Source organism: Chelon labrosus, assembly GCF_963514085.1.
Source record: "Chelon labrosus genome assembly, chromosome: 20".
In the NCBI taxonomy this organism is placed as follows: Eukaryota; Metazoa; Chordata; class Actinopteri; order Mugiliformes; family Mugilidae; genus Chelon; species Chelon labrosus.
This window is the reverse complement of record NC_140353.1, coordinates 4,915,483-4,939,155: the sequence shown is the minus strand read 5'-3', so window position 1 is coordinate 4,939,155 and position 23,673 is coordinate 4,915,483. Positions and strand designations below refer to the sequence as shown.

At 42.9% G+C, this 23,673-nt stretch overlaps 1 protein-coding gene across 2 annotated transcripts in view; it reads left to right on the top strand.

Moving 5' to 3' along the window:
* Window positions 1–1,303: 1,303 nt before the first annotated feature.
* pacs2 (phosphofurin acidic cluster sorting protein 2) overlaps window positions 1,304–23,673 on the top strand; it is a 66,845-nt gene continuing 44,475 nt past the window's right edge. For both annotated transcript variants that reach the window (XM_084569419.1, XM_084569420.1), the window contains exon 1: window positions 1,304–1,665. In XM_084569419.1, the coding sequence (XP_084425545.1) occupies window positions 1,547–1,665 (119 nt within the window). In that variant the 5' untranslated portion in view covers window positions 1,304–1,546. The remainder of the gene's footprint in view (window positions 1,666–23,673) is intronic.

Below are 23,673 nucleotides of genomic sequence, written 5' to 3'. Positions count from 1 at the left end.
TGTTACAGGGGACATATCACTGCAGAAAGACTACTTCTTCCCTCATACTTTGACTATCTATTTGCCCCATTCAGATTGTTCTGGAGAGAGACATATGAGGGGTGGGTAGTGACCTGCGGAAGAACTCTGAGAAAATAGACTAAAACAAAATTAAGAACATCACTAACACATACAAATTAAATTAAGACATATGGATGGTTATGTTTTTGATGGCAGACACTTTGACGTTAGAGAAAGCAGAGATGTATTCGGGACGGCAGCAATGACAGGAGTTCAAAAATCCTAGTTTTATGCCCACCATCCACCCCTAACTCCTCCTGCTGGATCTCATAATGTGGAAATGTTGGCACTTCTTTCGTTTTTCATTTGTTTTTGATGATTCATTCAAATGTAAACTGTCATCTAAACAAATCTAACTTCCTTCAACTGTGGCGCAACATGAATCTCCCTCTGTACTTCCACCATCCGCCCCAAGCTCCTCCTTTGGTTTTGCAATTCAGCATTTTTTTGTTTTTTTATTCTTTTGTTTATAAGACATGTATTTTAAAATGTACTCTAAACCACTTCCTCAAAATCAATCGCTCTTTGGCATCAATCACCCTCCATACATCCACCAACTCCCTCAAGCTCCACATTAGCAACTGAAATCTCTCTGATTTCTTTCTGAGGCTCTTTTCCAGGGCTGTATTACTTAACTTCTGCACACCATCTGTCATATCTCTTAGTAAAACATTTATTTATTTATTTTTATCTAAACAAATTCATTATAATCAATCACTCTGTGGCATCAATCATCCTCCATATGTCCACCATCTACCTCAAGCTCCACATTAGCAACTAAAATCTCTGATTTCTTTCTGAGGGCTGTATTACTTACTTATGCACACCATCTGTCATATCTCTTATATATATATATTTTTATCTAAACAAATTCCTTATAATCAATTGCTCTGTGGCATCAGTTATCCCCCATACGTCCACCATCCACCCCAAGCTCCTCTTTCAAAACTGAAACCTTCCTGATTTATATCTGGATCTCTTTTCCAGGCTTGTATAGCGTAGTTAGTTTGAATTTGAGCTTTACTCATTCCTGTAGTACACCACAGTGTGAATCACTCATTTTGAAAAGTCCTATCTAAACTATTCTCACCGCCTTTAACGCATTGACAAATAACAGAGCGCGCCCTCCCCTCTCCTCCTCCTCCTCCCCCTTCCCCTCCCGCTGCTGTGCGGCACGAATCACCCTCCATACTCTCGGAGCAGCGTGGTAGGCACAACAAGCTCAGCGGTCGGTGAGTTCAGTCCTGCCGCTCCGCTGCTGCAGTCCCTCCCTGGCACAGAGAGGACCACACCGCGCGGCGGCTCCACAGCGGACGGAGAAATGAGCTGGTCCTCCGCCGTCCACATCGCACTACCGTGAGCGCGTGACGGCTCTTCTTCGCGGAGGACACGAACGCCGCACACAGAGACCACGAGAGAGGAGCCTGACATTCAGAGCGCTGTTTACAAACCCGCAGCCCGGACGGTCCCACCCGCAGCCCGGACCATGGCGGAGAGAAGCGGCCGGCTGAGTTTCCCCGGCAGCGGGGCTCTGAACAGACCGGTGCCCATGAACCTGTTCGCAACGTGGGAGATAGACGGATCCTCCCCGAACTGCATCCCGAGGTAAGTCGCTGCAAGCACCGCACCTCTCTCTCTCCCCCTCCCTCTCTCTCTGTGTCCTTTTAAACTTTAAAGTCAGTGTTTGCAATGCGCCATGCGTGCAGGCAGCTCTTGTCAGGTTGTCAGATTGCTAACGGTGCAGCTGCACCAGCTAGCCGGATGACTGTGCCAGGAGGATGCCCATGCAGGCCCCTGCCCTCATCCGTCTGCAGCGTTAGATGTAAATAACGGGCCGGCCCCATGCGAAACCAGTGCACATCCTCCTCCAGCTTCAGCAGTGTGGAGTTAAATCAAACTGTGAAGGCGCGTTTTTCTGCAGGTTTCCCTTCCTCTTAGCTGCATGATGGAGCAAGCCTTGAGCCAGATATCTGTGCCAGGCTGCACCACGGAGACACGTTGGCTCCTGTGACCTCCAGAGAGCCAGCAGCTGCCTTCACACTGGAAGCCAAGCAGTTGTATGCTCAGGGTTAAATTTTATGGCACTGTCAGTCTTTGATTAGCAGCACATATCAACTCATGAGCTCTGAATCCGGTGTGATTTCATCCTTATTCGGTTATGCAGCTGATAGCAACCTCCTCTAATCCACTGGTAGTTCAGTCCTGCCAGAAATTAACGAAATAAGGGGATGTCTTTAACTCTCTGGAGTGCTAGCCTCAGATCTTCTATGTATAAACAAGCAAGCATTTAAAAAAAAAAAGGCAAATAGGTGTGTTTGTTTTATCCAAGCTTGACACACAAAACCAAGGTATCAAATGTGCCGAGTGCGTATCCAGTTCAAACACTCTCAGTCACTCCAATATCCAAACAAGTTCATTTTACAATCATTTGAGCAGCAGATGTTCACGTTTCAGATACTGGGATTAGCAGAAATGTGACTTTTTTTCTTACTCAATCAGTGGCTTAATCAAGATTATGCATTATATTCATAGTCTTTCCAAAGCCTGGTGTTTTATTTGCATAGTTTTTGAGTGTAGTCACTCCCTGACCCTCCGAGTCAACCAGCACGTCCCGAAGAACAGTCCCAAACATTTTGAAATTCTCACGCAGAAGTATTGAGGTCATATAAATAAATACACAAATATACGCGTCGGCTGGTTTTCTCACCCTTCCATGACGAGTTCATCTTTCTTTTCTTAATGGATCAGTTTGTGGAGCGAATTAACAAATGAACTCTCTGGATTCACGGCCTGAAATAGACTAAAATCTCGTTAAAAATTAAACCTCACACATGTTGTTTCTTCCATGACTTCCCTCAGATTCATTTTTTTTTTGTGTGTGTGTGTGTGTGATGTCCTAAGACGCTGGCCAGCAGTTTTCACAGAATATGCTGCAGATCACATATCAGTTTTGGCCATTTCAGTCTTTATTAAACTTTTAACATCTGTAAAAAAAAAATCTGTAAAGAAACAGATATGAGGGAAACATTTGATTCGGGGAGCTGCAAGATCAGAAAACCGTGAGTTTGAAGCATCCTCCATACCAGTGTGAATGAATCTGTGGTGCGTTCAGGTGCTGCTATTTGAGATTATACAAGTAATCTCAAATAATCCTCATACAGCTACGCTTCTTCTTCAGCTGTAAAGTTAGAGCTTTATTAGAGGAAGTCATAAAAAGGAGGAAGACTGCTTTTTTTTTTTAGTGATGAGATCTGGACATTTTCAGGTGAGAGCTTGTACACGAAACTAAAATCCTACCATGAGACTTGTGTCAGCAGCTGCCAGCTTGTGGAGAAAGAGGGGGAAAAAATAAAGCTGTAATTAAGATGAGAATTCAGGGGAGTATGTTTGAGTGTTTTTATTTTTTAAACTGATGGCCCTCTCTCCTTAGCATCTCTTTATCCTCTTAGGTTAATACCTTCAGTGGGTATTACATTGCATGGCTTTTAGCTGAAATAAGACTAATTCATTTCCAGGAATAGCACGTCGTCTGCTCGTCATTCTGCAGAGTGGACGGCCGGATAAAAAAAAAAAAAACGTTCCTGTAACTAAAAAGTCCCGGGTTCAATCCTCGGCGACCCCAGCAGGAGCGTGGGTTGTCATAGGAAGAGGCTATGCTTTTACTTTGTGGGTCTACTTAATGTGGCGCTGCAGCGGCTCTCTATTGACCGCTGCCTGTCAGAGTTTAGACAGATCAGCTGTCTCGTCCTGTGATCGCCGCCCCTCGAGGTGGTTAAACAAACTGACTGCTCTCCTGTCTTTCAGGGGCCAGTTTGTTCTTTAATTTAAAGCAGAGAAACCTTTTCGTTTCGCTTAATATTTAATTTTTTATTGATTCAGAGTAAAAATATTTATTTGCAGACATTAGGCATCTAAACTGAGCATATCCAGATAAAGAAATGACTCTAAAATCAGTTGTTCAGTCTTTAAAGTTACATGAAAACTGAAAAGGATCAAGGTTTGGTGCAATAAATTAAACAGAAATGATAAAGTGAACTGTTTTTAATGCACTGTCACTACTTAAACTCACATTTTGTTGGTAGATTGATTGATATATTACCTGCTAACTACAAAGCAGGTAAGGAGAATGAGAGACCGGAGTGAGGGCAAAAAAGCGAGCACACAGTAACAGATGAAGTTGACTCAAACTTAGAGGAACTTTAAGTAAGAGAGACGCGTGGGCAGACTTTCCAGATGCTAGGCAACTAAACTGAGCATATGCAACATGTTCAGTTATGTAAATGACTCTAAAATCACTTGTTGAGTGTTTTCACATAGTGTCATTATAGAGTGGCATAAAAAAAGAGCAGAGGCCGTTGTTTTGGTGCCACAAAATAATCAGAAATGAGTGCGCTGTCGCTACTTAAATCCCCATTGTGTTGGTAGATGGATTGGTATCTTACCTGCTGACTAGAACGCAAGAGCCTGAAAGACAAAAGTGAGGGCAAAAAAACTCAGTACATAATAACATATGCTGTTGACTCAAACTTTAAGCAAAAGAGACACATATGCATAATTTCTAGATGCTAGGCAACTAAACTGATTGACTGGTGTCTCACTTGCTAAGAAGGAAGCAGGTAAAGAGTCTGAAAGACAAAAATGAGGGCAAAAACTCGATCACATAGTAACATATGGAGTTGACTTAAACTTAGAGGCAAAAGAGACACATACTTTGCATGATTTCTAGACATTAGGTGTTTAAATTGAGCATATGCAACATTTTCATATAAGTGAGTCTAAAATCTGTTTTATTATAATACTATTACACAGCTACATGAAAACTGAAAAGGGCCAAGGTCTGATGCTACAAATTAAACAGAAATGAATGCGCTGTCACTACTTAAAATCCTCATTTTGTAGGTAGATATCTTACCTGCTAACAATTAACACCTGGAGTTGAATCAAACTGAGAGGAACTTGAAGTAAAAGAGGAAATCAGGCATTTAAACTGGGCATATGCAACCTTTTCAAGTATGTAAGTGCCTCTATAGTCTGTGTTTTCATGTTGTATGTTTGACATTGTCACTTGAAAACTCAAAAGGTTCAAGGCAGTAGGTTTGGTGCCACAAAGAATTTACGTTTAAACTAATTTTTAATGGGCTGTCACTTCTTAAACTAACATTTTGTTGGTAGATTTATCCGTCTCCCACCTGCTTACTAGAAAGCAGGGTAAGTGCCTGACATACAAAAGCGAGGGCAAATATGAAAAGTCAAGAGGTTCAAGGCTGTAGGTTTTGTGCTGCAAAATAAAAATGAAATATGCACTGTCTCAATTTAAATTCACATTTAGTTGGTAGATTTATTAGTTTCCCGCATAGACTGTGTATAAAGATGGAATTCGGAACGGCTCCTCAATTGTGAAGTCAAAGCAAGTAGAGCTCCCCCTGGTGGCTGGCTGCAGTATGGGTCATAAGCTCCGCCTCCTCCATGTTATTGGGTGGGACTTGGGACAAACGCATCAAATAAAGTTTTTTCAAGGATGGTTTCTATCATGTAGGTAGTTAATTTAGCGTTAATGAATGTTCAAGTGTCAATTTCTTGGTTTTAGTTAGTTATTTGACGCTATAGAAACAGGATGTGATGTAATGGCCACCAGTTGCCATGCCAACCACTCTGTAAAACCAGAGTCACAAGATGACGGTGCCTGTAGCCCCAGAAAAATAGCGTCAGTTCGGCCAATGCAAGGAAGTGGGGACGCATTGTCCATATTTATATACAGTCTATGGTTTACCACCTGCTAACTAGAAAGCGAATAGTAGCCTAAGAGACAAAAATCAGGGAACTAATGCCCTCAGCTACACAAAAAAAGCCTTCAACATTATGATTAAAATGGTTTGTAATAAGAAAAGTTTAATTACGTCCGAGCGAACTTCTTCCGAGCAGAAACCTTGAAAAGTTCCTGGATTATGTGACTGGAGACCGGAGTGGTATCCTCTAATAATGTACTTAATCTAAACCTTCACTCAAGGTCAAATCATCGGGAGCTTTTCAAACCCATCCCTCGCCCTTTGCGGATTATTTTTAATATTTATATGTACCATCCAATGTTGCAGTTTAAATGTGATGCATGTACACAGGATAAATGTTTTGCTTCCTAATCCGTTCCTGGAGTCTGTTCACCCTTCATCACCATTTGGACCACTTTTAATGTAAACTGGCACACTACTCTCTGCTGCTACTACTCTTCTCCTGATTTTTTATTTTTTTTTCTTAATCAATTTATTCAGTAATTTCTTCGTGCTTCTTTAAACCCTGCTCGCCGTGTGCTCGGAGGCCTCCGAAGCCCAGAGCTATTAGGCCGGGAGGCTTATAGAAGTGCTGCCTCGGCACTGATCTCACGTTTCCCCGAGTCACTTCAGGACACGTGCCTCTCCACGCTGGGATGCTTAATAATCACCTATCATGGGAGAGGGAGGGGCTCTAATCATCCAACCTGGAGAGCGGTGGAGTGATGATGGGTTGTGGAAATCCAGATGTCAGATTTAGAAAGGAGAAGCGGCCACTGAATGTTTTTATGTAGGTTTTTTTTATAAGGCAGCACGGAGCCTTTATGAGACTCTGCTGCTCATAATCTTAAAACAGGATATGAAGGCTACACTGACGGCTGTCCTCGTTACACTCCTCCTATACACTTAGCTTGTTTAAGCGCCTGCCTGACCTCTAGAGTGAATGTTAAATGTGGCGTTCGTTTGTGCCACTTCATCGTGAGAGGCATTTGAATGAGCGCCCAAATGCGCCTCTTAGGGCGTCTGAAGGTGTTTCCGTAATAGCACATTTATTCCTGAAGATGGATGTGTCTTCTGAGAGCCTCCTCAGACCTCTGTGAATCAATTACGCCGCCTGGATTCTACCTCCTAAGCCTCTCCTGCGCTCATGATCCGGGGAGCTGCGTTTCATCTTGGTATTTCTGAAGTGGGCATCAGTTGCATTTCTGCGCATCGGCCCACGGGCGCGAGGCTAAGTGCAGCGGGAGACGGGGGCCAATCTCAGAGACAGAGCCGGGATTGAACGGGTCCTCGAGTGGCAGCTGGAGCCAGTAGGCTGTCATATTTGGGCCTGGTGGAGGCGAGAGTGCTGAGATGTCGCTTTGAGCTGCAGGGAGACACTTGCTCTTTTGTCCCCTGGCTGGCTGGGACGGCCACGCTGCGGGAATTTAGAGTAGGATGAATGAGGGGCCGTTAAAGCCTCTCATTGTTTTATGTTCCCCTTGTTGTCCTTGTCCTGTACTCAGTGTCTCTTCTGTGCTAATGTTTGTGAGGTTAAACTTGACTAAGAGGCCAGATGGTTTAGCTTAATGCTAACATTAACGCGCTAACAGGCTGTCGTTCGCCATTTATAATGTTCGCGTTCTTCTAGCTTAGTTAGCATGCTAAAATTTGCAGCTGAGACTGATGGACTGGAATAAATTTTATTTTGGGAGTAGCTTCTGATCTGAGGATGGCGCTGGATAAAAAAAAACGTCGTGATTCGCAATTCGTCCTAAGGAGGAGAAGATATTTCTCTCAAAAACACTAATGTAAGCAAGTAAAAGTCTGGGAGGTTAAAGGAATCATCATCTGGGAACCATGAACGTATTCTTTATGTTCTAGGACCCATAATGTTGCTGAACCTAGACCTGAGCAACTGCAGCAACCCCAGATCATAGCACTGCCCCCACAGGCTTGTACAGTAGACACTAGGCATGATGGGTGCATCACTTCATCTGCCTCTCTTCTTACCCTGATGCCCCCATCACTCTGGAACAGGGTAAATCTGGACTCATCAGACCACATGACCTTCTTCCATTGCTCCAGAGTCCAATCTTTATGCTCCCTAGCAAACTGAAGCCTTATTTTCCGGTTAGCCTCACTGATTAGTGGTTTTCTTAAGGCTACACAACTGTTCAGTCCCAATCCCTTGAGTTCCCTTCACATTGTGCGTGTTGCAATGCTCTTACTTTCACTATTAAACATAGCCCTGAGTTCTACTGTTGGTTTTCCGACCACATTTCTTCCTCAAAGACGATGGTTCTCCACTATCCTTCCAGTTTTTAATAATGCGTTGGACAGTTGTTAACCCAGTTTTAGTAGTTTCTACAATCTCCTTAGATGTTTTCTCTGCTTGATGCATGCCAATGATTTGACCCTTCTCAAACAGACTAACATCTTTTCAACAACCACAGGAAGTGTCTGTAGACATGGTTGTGTAAGAAATGAGAAGCTACTCATTGCATCAGTTGGGGTTAAATAACTTGTTGCCAGCTGAAAGATAATCACCCATGCAGTAATTATCCAATAGGAGACTCGTACCTATTTGCTGAGATAAATCAAGGTGGTTTATGGTGGTGATTAGATGAGTAGGGTTTATCCTCTTGAGATTATGAATGTATCATATAGATATAGATTTATTTTAGCTATTGATCCTGGAGTAATGTAAAGTGTCTTTTATCCACTGAGCCATAAACCGTTAACATTTCCCGCCGTGTCTTTTGAATCCTAAGTCTGAGGGTGTTATGTAAGATACCCCCCCATCTTGGTGATGCAGACGTGACAGGACAGAACAGAGCAGTCGCCTCCTCGCTGCACACACCCTTCACACACATTCGAGATGCTTTGTGACTCTGCAGGCCAATCAATTTTGCCTCCAGCTGACTTTCATCGTGCCTCAGTGCTCAGCGCCATGCCTCACTGCCTGCTTTTTGTGTTCTCCTATTATTTCCCCAGAGACAATATTTGATTTCTATAAACCCAATATCTGCTCTGCTTTACTGCAGAATGAGATAAAGAGTCGTTATATGACAGTCTGTGTACGTTCAGGGTGCACGATATGAAATAGTTTACACTGAATTTGTACTTGAGGTGAAAGAACAAGGTTGTGACAGGGACTCCAGTCAAAAGTCACGGCTGGCAGGAGTCGTAGGACGGATGATAAAGTGTAGACATAAACAGCAGCTTACTGTAAATAGTCTGGTTTTACCAAGCATGTTCAAGCATCTCCACGTTAGCTGCTTCTAAGAAACAGCAGCACAGCACAGAAAGGACTTAATCCTTTAATAATTTGTGTGTATAAAGGTTGAGGAAAAAGCTTTTGTGTTTGGGCTCAGAAGAAAAGAAATGTGTGCAACTACAGCGCTGACGTTCTATTAGCATACGCTCCTAAAATTAAATCCATGCTAATCAGAAAACGGGACGCCTGTCTCTGGAGATATAGAGTGGAAAATTAAATTTCTTTTTCAGTTCAGCTGTGTTTCTTGGAAAAAAGAAACGTGCGCTCTGACTCTGCAGAGCTAAACCAACCTTGTCCAAGTCCGTTAGCTGCCGCTCCTGTAAATGTTCGGTTCAGGGTCACAACGTCCTCTTCGGCAGATCTTTTAGTCTAAATAGACCTCCGGGTGACGGAGGGCAGACTAAATGGCACCCAGCTGAACCCAGCACGTGATGAAAATAAGCTAGCAAACGGTATCAGCAGAATTGGTGCAGTAAAATGTTTGCCAGCAGTATCCACAGGGACGGATAAATGTCGTTGATGGATGGCATTTAATTTTCAGCACCGTTGTTTGGCCCTTAAGCTCGGTTCATACTCCCTCAACAGATCTACGCCTTGAGCATTGATACTAAGCATTCTTCTGTAAACGCTAAAATGCTACGTCGAGTTTCTCTTTGTATTTCAAGCAATTACGCTTGGAACTGAGCTGCTATAGTTGGAGCTAATAAATGTCGTACACTTGAAACGTAGACATTTTCTTGGTGAATTTTCTTGGCTTGCGTTTTGGACCAATCACAGCTGTTGTTGTCTGCGTCGCTGCAAAGCTACATTTCTGTAGAGGTGTTCATCAGGCTACGGTGCAGGCTACAGAGCTAGTTCCATCACCGTTCATCTGGTGAGCTCTGATTTGTCGCGGGAGTTGAAAGCTTCGTGTTTCTTGAGCATTTTAGCATCCTTCAGCTAACTGTTTTATTTTTGAGTGCTTGCTAAATTCCAAAAAGTAGCTTTTTTTGTTTATATGCTATAAAAAGCTTCTCTAAATGGTAGAAACCAATGGTGCCGATCGTTGGCAGCTAAAGAACCAGATATTTTTGAGCTGGTGGAGACCAAAAAAGAGCTAAAAGGAGAGAAAATAGATGTCTTACATTCATCGGACGGCCAGAAACCGGACTCCAGATGAATGATAATGTTGCTTTGGACTCGTTGGATGCCCAAATAAGCAACACGACAACTACATAGTGCGATAATATGTCAGTTTTGTGTTTACGACTTGCATTACTGCCCTCCAGTGGCCACAAAAGACAAACGTTTACACTCCTGCAGCTAAAATAGTTTGATTTTCTGCATTTCTCTATATTCCGAAGCTGTAATTTAACACATTTGTCTTTTATCTCGGGCTGTAATTTAGGCGTTTTCTGGGATTTCTTCTGTTTGCTCAACGTCGTAGCTTTTTCCTGACTTTCAAACACGCCTTGCTGTCGTTATCGGTGAGTGGATTTTCTCAGTTGTCGTGGAATTAACTAAAAAAGACCACGAGAGGCTTTAAAACCGGACCTTTAAGTTAATCGCCATCCTCCCTGTTACCTTTATACTCTCTGACATAACTGTGATAATGTTCACTTCACTTCCCCTAATGCTCCTTTGTTAACCCAAATCCACAAATCTCATTCCCGGTCTCAATTCTGCTAACAGATAAATTCCATTTCTAAACAACGTTGTGATGTAAGACTGGATTTTCTGCAGAGGTGACCTTATTTCCAGTTGATTGAAATAGCTCTGTGATTACTCAGGCCGTCTCTGGGGTCTGTTTACTTCCGGGCACTTTTTAGGGGGGTAATGCCGAAAAATGAGGTTAACCGGCTGAAAAAGAGAGAGAGAGATGGATACAGAGAGATGTGTCAAAACTTTGTGCCAGATGTAGATGAGATTACACGGAGGCTGCTCACGAACAGTCGAGGCTTAGTGTGGCCAAAAAGGAAATGTGACATTTCTAGAGCTGTGTGTGCGCCGGGCCGGCCGCCCCGTCCCTCGTTGAATCATCTGTTCCTGAATAACGTCGCTGTCCGAGGTGTCTTCACAGTCCACGGGCGCGTTGAGGACGACCTCAGGTCTAATTTAAACACCAGGAAATGAACGGAGTGAACGGACATGCTCTGTTTAGTCTGCAATGTCATGATTGCACAGTGAATTGATAACATTTCACGGATGATTGTCGCTGGCTGAAATGACATGTTCCACCTCACGAGTAATGCGGCGGCTGAATTATCACTCGGGTGTATGAGAAATTCTTACACTGACTTTTTTTCTTTCTTATTCATCGTTAGCTTTGATTCACTTCCTGCCCGTCTTGATCCGTCCCTCCGTTCTGCTTGTTTAGTGGAAATGTCAAGTCATTGTTTCTCGATGCTGTCCTTTTTCCACCGTGGCTGTGTTTATGATTTGTGGGGTCCAAACACTGACTTCCAGGGAAATCCTTGTAAATGTATTCGTCACCGATTCCCATGGCAACAGTGTTTGTATAACTTCGCCCTTTGGCAGCGGTGAAAGCGCAAAAAAAAGCATCAGGTGTATGGGCTTCAGCATGGGCTCGAGTGTGTTGCAATATCTGCCTCCGCCGTTTGTCTTCCCTCTTGTTGCATTTTGCACATTCTCCCATGAATGCACCTTTTTATTCTTGTGGCTTCTCAGAGGACGACCTGTGGGTTGCATCGTGGGGTTTTTGTCTCTCTCTCTTGCAGCACCAGCCAGCGTGAGAACAAGGAGTTGCTATTTCAGTCAGTCTCCCTTCAGTGGAGGCTTAAAGAACTTTTTCCTGAATCCAGAGAGCGTGCCGGGAGAAAATGTAGGTCAGGTTCCTTTTGGAAAACTTGCGGCCGGGTGGGGAGCTTAGAAGGTTTAACATATTGTAGTAATTAGGAGGAGCTGCTGTGCCACGTCTGGCATCTCGCTCCTGGGTGGCTGAGTCATATGACTTCCTCCGGACTCCTCCCTGATGTATTGGCAGGACAGATGGACGCGGTGAAAATCCTAAAGGTTGGCATCGGCGGTGAAAACCTTTCATCTGTGCCCCTAGAAATCAGCGTTGATTGTCGCTGCCAGTCAGGAATAAGCATGGCTTTACATGCCTGTAAACATAACCTCTGCTGGCCTCCTGGATGCTGAGCGAGCTCCGGCAGCATTGGTCCTGCTAATCTGCTGCAGTGCAGACTGAAGTGCGGGGCTTTTAGTACATGTCTCTCAGAATGATTCATCATGTCTGGCAACTGTGTACAACACCGAATCTAGCCCAGAAAGAGAGGTGTTTTGTGTCTGACCTGTTTGTAAAATGGAGCTTCAGAGTCTCTTTAATCCACATTTGTTTTAGCAGACAGCGGATATTAAAAGCTTCGGTTACAGCTTAGAGAAGAGACAGGGCACAGATCTTTTGAAATGGGTTGCCGTGTGATGTGTGACCCCCATAAAAGAAATATATAACAGCGAGGAGCTGAGTCGCCGTGAAAAAGCGGTGAGAAATGTGGAGCTGATTGTCCAGAAATTGTCAGTTTTAGGCACAAAAACCGTAAGTTTTTATGCTCGGCTGAGGCAGAAATATGTGCTATGTTTCCATCATGTTATCGATTTTTTGAGGCGTACCAAACCGGACCAGTGACATCCTGAAACAGACCTGGAGAAGATACGTTGTAAGATACCTCTTTACGTCTTCTCGGAAACAATATTTTCTTTTTAAAGAAGTGAGATGAGCACAACATCTTCCACTTAACACATTTTGCAACAGATTACAGATCAAGAAAAAGCACCATCCTCTGTCAGAAAGGTTTCTTTGCAAGATTTTGAATAAAACGAAGGATGTAAGTTCAAAATCATCAGAATTTCTCTTTGTCTCCATGCAAAAGCTCCAGTTGTTGACGTTTGTTAGAAAACCCACCACTATAACCAAATATAACCTGATGAGAGAGCAACCAACAAACCAATAAATGATTTTGAAAATCTCATTATGCATTATTGTGCACTCCTGGAGTTTAGCTAAATTATTCCAAAACGACCTCTCAATCCACTTCTTTCAATATATTCACTCACTTGCCAGTTCATTAGGTACACTAGGGAAAACTAATGCATTCTAATATAAGCAGAGGCCATGCATTTTCCACCTAGGCCTTCAATGCCCTCTAACCTTATTCAAAACACCTCCTAACACCTTATCTCATATAGCGAGATGGATGCCATTACTAAAGCAAGAAACTCATCTGCTTCTGTAACCGCTTGACCTGTGAAGGGCCGCGGGGGGTCTGGAGCCTATCCAGGCTGTCATTGGGCGAGTCGCCACTCTATCTACAACCATTCACACTCACACCTATGACCAATTTAGAATATCACCAATGAACCTAACCAGCATGTCTTTGGATGGTGGGAGGAAGCTGGAGTACCTGGAGAGAACCCATGCAGACACAGGGAGAACATGCAAACTCCACACAGAAAGGAACCAGTCGACTCATGGATTTGAACCCTGGATCTTCTTGCTAACCACCTTGCCAAGCAAGAAACTCACTTAGAACAATTCAAAAAGTCTCAAATCCAGCAGAAGCATCAATGTCGACCCAATAAAATGTCAAAAATATACATAAAAGATGTAAATATTTTTAGTTAAGAAACAGTTTCTCCTCAGAGCCTGTCAACCAATAGTTGCTGACCTGAAAGTGGCAGACACAGCCTTTCCCCGGCTGGGACAGGCCAGCTAGCTCCAGGGCTGGGCGGACTTTCCTCACAACATCCAGCTTTTCCTTCAAAGTCCCTGACGGCCTACCACTGAACATTAGAGTCCTGCACTAAATCTTATCTGTGGTCTTCAGCATTTGTTTGAAATAACCGAGAGAGCTGTCAATTCAACTTTGTTTACATTTGGAGGCTGTGCTTTGCAGTATTATCGTGTTGTGTATGCGATGACCCCATTCAGGTCACGCTGGACTAAATAACAGGAACACAGAAACACCATCACAAACCACATCCACCCAAAAGTGTTGATAAGTTTTACTACACTATAATTGCTTCCACACATGTATGCCACACAGGCTGACCCTTGCTCTCGGGTTTTAAAAACATCACAAATGAACATGCGCAGACACATTTAACATCTCAAAATGTCAGGTATGATCCAAATTAAGCCTGTAAAGGTCCTCGTTAAATATTATTGGACGCTTTTTCTTGGCAAAGAGGCTTACGCGGCTTTGAGGCCTAAAGATTTCCACTTAAAAATGAATATTAAAACGCGCTGCTTTAACCGTAACGAGTCGTAAAATTCAGTCTGTAATAATTTTTAACAGGCTAGCAGATTAAAATAGTCACAGGTGGCTGCAGTCCGACCCTTTCAGCCACAATCAGTCAATAAAGGTTGATATTAATGCACAGAGAGCTCTGCAGGTCCGTTTTCCGGCGACCTGTAATCCAGAAACATGTCAGAGGAACCATGAGAGATCCTGGATAAAAGGGCTCTTCAACCAATCAGCACGGAGATCGGTGCACATGTGGATTCTCTGTTGTGACTGCACAGTTAATTTGCTCTGTAATTACTCAGACAAAAGGGCTAGGCCAAGTTTTTGTTCTGCAATTACAGCTCCTGTTTACAGACTCTCCACCGGCATGAAAATTGTTATCTAGGACACTTCAGTCTTACTTCAGACTGTAACGTTATCTGAAGTGGCTGCTATTAAACCTGACATTAAAACATAAAACCTGGGCGTATGGCGATTTTTTTGCACGGTTTTATAGGTTTTTAAAAATGCATTGACTGACCAAATGATAATAAATGACAATGAAGGTTTTGGGTTTTTTCAGTTATGAAAACAAGTGGGAAAAGATCACATCTGCAGAGAGAGATGTCTTCAGATGTCTTATTTTAACTCAGCACAGGTCCAGGACTTAAATGTATTCAGTTTATTATCATATATAACAAAGCAAAGCTGATATTTTTATTCTGTTTTTGCATGAAAATGACATCTCCTGAGAATCATTCTGTCAAAGTATTTAATAAATCAACATTATCTTGACTCTAGCTGCACTTAAAGGTCAAATTTTAAACTTTGGAGTCATTTAATCTGAAGGTTTTTGATGGACATTTGCGTAAAAGTTAAAACTGTATTAGAACTGACACATCTGCACGGTTTTTAAAGTTTTGTTTGAGATTAATTTTAATCCTAATGCTGCTGTGAGGACTCAGACACTCCAAACTGACATGTGAGAGCTGCAGGCGGCAAAACCCGACTGTGACGTTTCTGTATATCATCCGTGTCTGGACCAAGTTAAAACGCAACGCAAGAGACTACAGCCAACCGTAGCCAGCTGGTACATACCTTCTGTGCCCGTCCGAAAAGAAATAATCTCCACACCAGCAGGGCGGCCGTAGTCTGTATTCATCATCCAGGAACCGGACAAGCTACTGTTAGCTTTGAGGCTAGGAGGCTAGGAAGGGCCACAAACCGTCGTACAGATTCGCGCTGATCAGTTGCTCTACTGTTTATTAACTCTAGATGATCATGATGTGTAAATATTTGTGCACTTGAACGTTCAGTTGAAAATTGAAAACTGTCAGGGGTCCGACTAGTGGCAGCATCAGTGCAAAACTACGATTACAGACTTCCCACATAGCCCGACACCTGTAAACAGCCGACTGTCACCCTGTTTATGTGTAAGACTGGTCCATAAAGAGGTTGTTTTCAGAACTTTTGCAGATTTATTTGAAAAATTACAACCCATTCAATGAAGATCAAACAAAAAAAACAAGAAAAGCAAAACTTGCAATAACTTTTTTTTGGTTAAAACTGTGATAACCAGTGTTAAATTAGCCTAAAATATAATGATGGAAAGTATTTGTTGACGGGACAGAAGTCTGGCCAAATCTCTCAAATGCATCCAACACCTTTATGGAGGAACAGGACAAATGTGTGTGTGAGGCCTTATTGCCCAACACCAGCTGGACCACAGTCAAGCTCCTGTTAATAAATGCAAGCAAATCCCTGCAGCCATGTTAAAAAAAAAAAAAAAATCTTGTTTTTCTCATTCTCACTGGAGGAGTATTATTTTATTAGATGTGTTCCGCATCCACGTACTGTACAGGCGTAATGTTTGGCTCATTTTCATATCAGAGATAAAGCCCGCGTGCCAATTTATGCAAATGTTTTATCACTGTTTAAATCTGACAGTTTGAATATTTCTGGGAGCACGCATGTGACGTGTTGCTTCGTGACGATCTCACGAGTCGTGGATGTGAACGCTGGGCACAGGCGGGCTGGAAACACAGAAATGATTAAAGTGGGTGTCCTGCAGTGTGGCATTATGGGTGGAGCAGAGTGGAGCGGCGTGCTGCAGATCGCTGCATACAAAGCTCTCATTTGTATTCCAGCTTCTTCTTCTTCTTCTTCTTCTACTGTACCCCAGGGCTCTCAGAGGGCACAGATAATTTTGTGTTCTTTAGTGGATTAGATTTTCCACACCTCGGCTGCAAAACATAAAACAGCGACTTGGCTCTCGGCTGGCTGCTTGATGTCTCTCTGCTGCTGCTGCTGCTGCTGCTCGCCGTCAGCTGATTTAACCACTGACCCTAAAAGCAGACTCATAACCTACATTCCTACCTTTTCCGCTTTCGTGACACGCACATCTCTCGCTGTCTTTCTCCCACACACATTTTTTTAGACACTCTTTTTTTTTTTTTTTTTTTTAACCACTGACAGACAGACGTACAAATCTCCCTGGAGATCAAATCAGTGTCAGGATCCACTGTGGTTTTAATTGTTTCTAGGTCAGTCCAACTCTGAGCTGATGGTGGATATGAAATTCATATTCCTCTGTCCTGCATTTTTAATGGGCTGCATTCATTATAGATAAAAAAAAAAAAGGAAAAAAGATTTCTGCTTTCGGTTTTATGAACGTGTTTCTCTATCCGTGCTGCTCCAGTGTTTCCTCTTATCACTCAGCCATCAAATATCATAGCAGACGATGTCTTGCTGCAGAGGGGAGATTTGATTACTGGGCTCTTACGTTGTGGAGGACCCTTCAGTATTCTCCAGCCTGTGATTGTGTGTGGTTAGCCTCAGTTAGCTTCAGAAATAGCTCAACTGCGCATGAAATTAAGGAATGCCTTATTATTAGAGGAAATAAAGCGGAATAAATTTGCATAATACGGACTAATAAAAGCATCAAGGCTTGAGGAATTCACTAATTTGGAGATGATTCGCTCCTTTCATGTCTGCGTGCATACAAATAAACATGGAACTGAAATAGCTATTGAGCACAGAGGTGGTCTTTATGCGCAGCAATGCACTTCCTGAGCGTTTCAAGGAGATTTTGTGTTGCTTTAACAAGAAGACAGATCTCCCCAAGGCTTCGCAGGCTTTCGGTTTTTTCGCGTGTGAAGTCCCCCAAACTAAAAGACTACTCAGTCTTTTTGTTTCTGGCGTCTGAGTACGAAAAACAGCTCAGATATCTCTGCCGTTCAGTTCGATTTAAGTTGAGCTTTGTTGTCATGGCAACGATGACAAAAACGTGGGTTAACGAAAAACAGACAGACAAAAGCTTGGTCAGTGTTTCCAGAAATCAGCCCTTCTTAGGGTTTGTTTGGTTAATTAGCTTTATCTGTGCTAACGATGGCTCAATCCAGACTGAAATATCTCAAGACTGTAAATTCTTGTTTCCAAGAGCACGAATCCTAAGGCTCTTGCACCATAATTAGATCAAAGGTCTCACTTATTCTGTGAAAGGCAGCTCCAAAGATCAGAAACATGCAGCTCTACAGATCAGAAACATGCAGCTCTACAGATCAGAAACATGCAGCTCCTACGTTAACGCTAAGGCCAGGAGGGATAAACGTTAACTGGATTCGCTTATAGACTCTGAGCCTTTTTCATTAAAATCAGTTTAGCAGATATGAATGCTGGATAAAAAAAAAGGAAGGAAAAAAGGATTCATGTTCTGACAGTTTAAATCCATGAAGTACTTTCCAGGGTTTTTCCACTCTAAACTAAAGTGGTAGACTTACCATCCTTAGAGCCATTGTGTGCTCAAAATGAGATTAAATATAACAAAAAACTAAATGTTGCACCAAAAGCCTCATTTTGGAGTTTATAACAAAACCCTATATTTGTGGCCCACTCCATTTCACCCTCCGTTTTTGCTGTGGTCTCAATCTGATCGGCTTGAATCCTGAAGGTCTGTGTTTGCTCGAATGCACCTCCAATAACTCTTATCTTCCCTGCAGTTCCTTTATAGGAGGATGAGCCTCTCTCCGTCGCTTCAGTGGGATTTCATTCAGCAGCTGTGCTGTCTGCATGCCTTAAAAGCCATAAACCAGCATTAGTCTCAGTTCCAGTTTACACAGGCGGGTGGATAGTAAGGGACACCGCTATTGATCTTAGTTGGGTTATTTTTATTTTCTCCAAGGTTAGTGAAATGTTTGTCCGCTCAATATTGCCTTTTAGATTCACAATTAGGTTATTCACTGTTGCTGGTTAGTTTGGATTCAATAGAGTTTTACTTAATGCATTATTTAATCTAAAGAGCCTGTTTCAATACATTGTGTCTCATAAATCATTATTTCTTGGGTTTTGTTTGGCTATATAGCTTTAGCTATGCTAACGGTGACAGTGTCTCTCAAGCCAGACTCAAATATCTCAGTACTGTAAGCTAGCGTATCTAGCATATGTTCTCTAACACGATTAGATCAAAACTCTCACTTATTCTTTGAAATGCAGGTCTACAGATCAGAAACATGCAGCTCTTCAAATCAGAAATGTGCAGCTTCACAGATCATAAACATGCAGCTGTTTAGATCTGAAACATGCATCTCCACATATCAGAAACATGTAGCTCTACAGATCAGAAACATGCAGCTCCACAGATCAGAAACATGCAGCTCCACAGATCAGAAACATGCAGCTCCACAGATCGGACACATGCCGCTCCGCAGATCTGAAACATGCAGCTGTTCAGATCTGAAACATGCAGCTCTACAGATTAGAAACATGCAGCTCCACAGATCAGAAACATGCATCGCCACAGATCCAAAACATGTAGCTCTACAGTTCATAAAAACATGCAGCTCTACAAATCAGAAACATGCAGCTCCACAGATCAGAAACATGCAGCTCCAAAGACCAGAAACATGCAGCTGTACAGATCGGAAAAACACCCCAACAGAAAGGCAGTGGAGAGGAGAGGGGAGCTAAAGAGCTAAAGAAACACTAAGTTAATGTCATGCACTAGTAAATATAAATGCAGGGAGCGTGAGAGACCATTTGGTTGAAGTTTGTTTCATCTAATTCTTTGGTTTATGACTATATACGGTAATCAGCAAATATTAGTATGCTAAATTGTAAACTAAAATGGGGAATGTGGTAAACATTGTACCTGCTGAATATCAGCAAGTTGGGATTGAACTTGTGTTTGATGCATGAATATTAGCATTGAGCATCACATAGACACTAACATGGCAAATTCACAGGTTTGGTGAAATATTTGTTGTTGTTATTTTATTACAGTTGTTCTACTTGTGTTGATTTAGTCTATTAATTCCTGTTTTAAATATCCCCAATTGGTCTGGTTTATACACAGGAAATCATCATTGCTTTCTGTCCTCTCTGGCCTTCCGTACTTTGTGACCAACAGCAGCGACATCTTGTCTTGCAACCTTCATCGGATTGATTTTCATCTTTAGCTCAATGGGATTCTTTCCCTTTGACTTTGTCCTTCCTGTCAGACCAAACTGAGGCAACGTCAGTGACGCCACAAAGCTTGGAAAAACACTGAATTATTATTTTGAGATAACGAGGTATTTAAGTTTTAGCTATTTTTGCTTTCTTTGAAGATGCTTAACTTTAGCCCCAGCAGGCATTGTTCCACTCCAAAAATAAATATTTTGGGGATTTTGAAAGGAACCCATTCACCCTGCACCGTGGGTAGCATGGTACCACCACAGTGACACTGAGGACACCTCTGTTGTGTATGAGGCTAATTAAGAGGCCACGCCACAGCGAAGCATTGAGCAGATGCCAGAATATGAGACAAAAGGAAAGAGGAGCCGTCTGATCTGAGGACCGGCAGTGCTTTGTCTCAGAGCGCATCAGACCAGACTCGGGACGAACGTTTGCCTTTACTCATATCCTTTACTAACAGGGGAAGGCAGCACAAAAACACTCCAGTCACGGTGTCTGTAAAGATATAAAATACCACGCTACGAGTGAGTGGCCGAATGCGTAGCACATAAATAAAGCCTATGCCGAACATGCAGGCTGAAGCCCAGACACGGCTCGGTGGCCTAATGGCTCCCTCTATTAATAAAAGATAAGCAGTCAATTATTGAGCCGTCAAAGTGTCGTATGGGACGACACGAGCTGGAGGGCGGAGGGGAGGCGGTCTGTATCATTCAGTTCATCCCTCACCTTTAGTTCTCTGTGTTTAACTCAGCCTTTCTTTGTCTTTTACTTCATTTCTTCCTTATCCTGCAAAAAAAAAAACCCTTCTAACTCCCCAGGCGTAGATGCCACCTTTGATTTTTCCTGGCATCTACCAGGTTTTGTTTTTTAATGTGGGTTTTTCCCCCTCCGGTTTAGGTTTTGCTTTCATTAAGTTCCATGTAATCCAGTTTAGTTTTGATTGTTATCATCTTGCTGTTTTCTTTTTTTTTTTCAGTTTCATGTTTAATGTTTTTGACCCCTGGGACTTCTTCCTTTGAAGCGTATGCAGTTTCCCTTTGTGCTCATTATTATCCGGCTGTGCAGATTAAAAATTTAAATTCTTTCTCACCCACACTTACACGACTCCAGGTGGTTCAGACTAAAACCATTTGCGGGAATACTGCAGCCGATGTTTTTCTCCTTCTGCTCAATCTTTACACTCATATTGTTTCCTCCCTTGGAGCCAATTAGGAAATACCAAGCATACAATTTGAAGTTCTCTCTCTTTCTCTGTCACTTTTTCTCCCCCCCTCCCTCCACCTCACAAGTAATGGCATTCCTGTGTTTGGCAGAGAGGAGGGGAGCCCCAGCCAGCGCTTCCTCCTCACCGCCTTTCACGATAAAAGTGTGTTGTTGTGGAGACACAAGGCGAGGTGTGAAGAGCCGTATCTATCGCCTGCCTGCCCCCCTCCGCTGGCCTTCAGAGCTTAATGATCTACTGACACAGATTCATTGACCAAATATGAGCGAGATTTATAGATAGCGAGGGCACCGTTCAGGAAGGAGTTTAGACTTTGCCTCCAGTCGCCTGTTTATTATTCATGAGCGACGGAGCGACGGTTTATGTATGAACCTCAGCGTCTTCAAAGGAGGGATGAATGTGTATGAGTGTGTTTGTTTTTGTGCTGCGTGGGTTGAGGATTCAGTTTGTTTGTGAGCCTTGACTCCACAGTTTTTTAATGATTAAGCCTCCAAGTGTTACATGTCTCAAATGTGTAGTTTTTAGGCTGAATGCACGTTTTAATTTACCTTTGTTCAGAAGCAGAAGCATGGGAGAGCATGTTCGCACTCTTGCCAAGAATCACATGAGAAGATTGATGCTACTCTCATATCTGTCTGTTAAATATGAGCCAGCAGCAGATTATCTTATCTTAGCAGAACGATTAGAAACAGCTAGACTGGCTTTCTTCAAAGGCACCAGCCACCAAAACAAATCACACCATTATGACCACCTATTATTGCGTAGGTCTCCCTTGTGGTGACTCATCAGAGAATGGACATGGTCCTTCTGAGGGTGTCCTGTGGTGTCTGGCAACACAATGTTGTTAGTGGGTGGCCTTTGAGGTGAGGGGCCTCTGTGGATCATCCCACAGATACTTGATCAGTTTGGGATCTAGTGAATTTGGAGGCCAGGTCAACACCTTGTGATGTTCTTCTTGTTTTTTTGAGTTATTCCTTAAGTGTTTTGTGTGTGTGTCTGTGTCAGGCTGCATCCTGCTGCCATCAAGGAGTGTCATTGCTACAGGGTGGGGGTGCCTGGTCTGGTCTGGTCTGGTCTAGTTGGGTGCTACATGTCTAAATAACATCCACACCAATGAATGAATGCCAGGTCCAAAAAGTTTCCCAGCAGAACATTGAATTGTCACAAGATGATTGATGTTTACTTCTCCTGTCAGTGGTTTTAATGTTGTGGCTGATCGTTGTGTTTAGATTTAGCATATATATTGATGAAGGGATCCTCATCTCTGGTGTTAGGGTTGTGACAATCTAAACCGATAGTCACAGTTACTTGCAGGTGTGTGGTCGTCGATCAGCGACCCTGGTGGCCTGTCCTGCATCGTTGCCACTAGTTTGACCTCTGATTCTGCTTCTAAGCTGATCCGGCATGTTGAGTCAATGAAGAGAGGTCGTTCTGATTGGCCGCTCATCTTAGTGAACCAGTGCGTGAGAAGAGAAATGACGTGACAAAAGTAATAATCCTGTAACATTAATAAAGTGTGGGCCCGAGAGGCCAGGTTTCTTCGACAATATAAAGCTCTCACTAGCTTCCTAGCTAATAGTAGCCTTTCCACTTTCACCTTTTGAAGTTCTAATTCAGACTACTGCCACCTGCTGGTTTGAAGAGTTATATCCTTAAATAAGTACCTGTAGTCTTTGTGGTGTGTTCAAGTGTTAAGTTTTTGGTCCAGTGAGGAGTCAGCTTTTATGCACAAATGCTCTTAAGTGTCACTGTATTTTGCTATGGAGTCGCTTATTTAGCCCCATTGTTTGCTGCCAATTGTTTCCACTATCTAACGTATTGTGTGCAGATTTAGCTTCAAACTGAAACTCTTAGCAGTTTCAGTTTGATGCACAGAAATCTGGATTCACAACTCTGGTGTGAACTGAGTATGTTTGTGTGTTTGTGTATGCGCTCATGGGACAGACTCGTACTCTTCATTTCGTAGCCGTCTTCCCTTTCCAGACAGGTTGAACTCAAATCTATTTTAGGTTTCATGACCAACACACACACACACACACACACACACACACACTCTGCTACCCAGCTCTGCTCTGTCACTTCACTACATCGTCTCCTCAGCCAGCCGGTAAATCCCACAGCTGAATATTGCATGAGCAGCTGAGCGCTGGAGAGCTCCCGGCACACGTCTGAATAATGGGAAAGAACCACGGCAGATTGATTATGTGTGTGTGTGTGGTGTGACTGCAAGGTCTGCCTACCACAGCAAAGCCCTGCCAGGACCTTTGTCACCTGCTACAACTTCCATGTATGTGTTTCTGATGCTCTGTTATCAGGGTGTCAGCATGACTCATTGACTAGACTGAGGTACTAACTCAGGGTCGACTCCCACTGAGGCCTGAGCCTCAACTGTATTCTCACATATGAGCTCGTTTCAGGAGTCAACATGCGAAGATTGAGACACTGCAGTCAAAAAATGCTGCAGTGTCTTAAAGGAAAGAGAAGCAATTTGTTAGCTTAGCTTAGCATAAAGACTGGAAGCAGAGGCAAACAGCTGGCCTTGCTTTAACTATACCTAAGAAACAGTGGCGGGCCTTCAGTGCCCCTTCAAGGTCCTTCGTTAACAGGTATCTCATATAGCGACATGAATGCCATTACTAAAGCAGGGAATAGCTAACGGGGAATAGCACTAGCGTATCATAACAAAATATT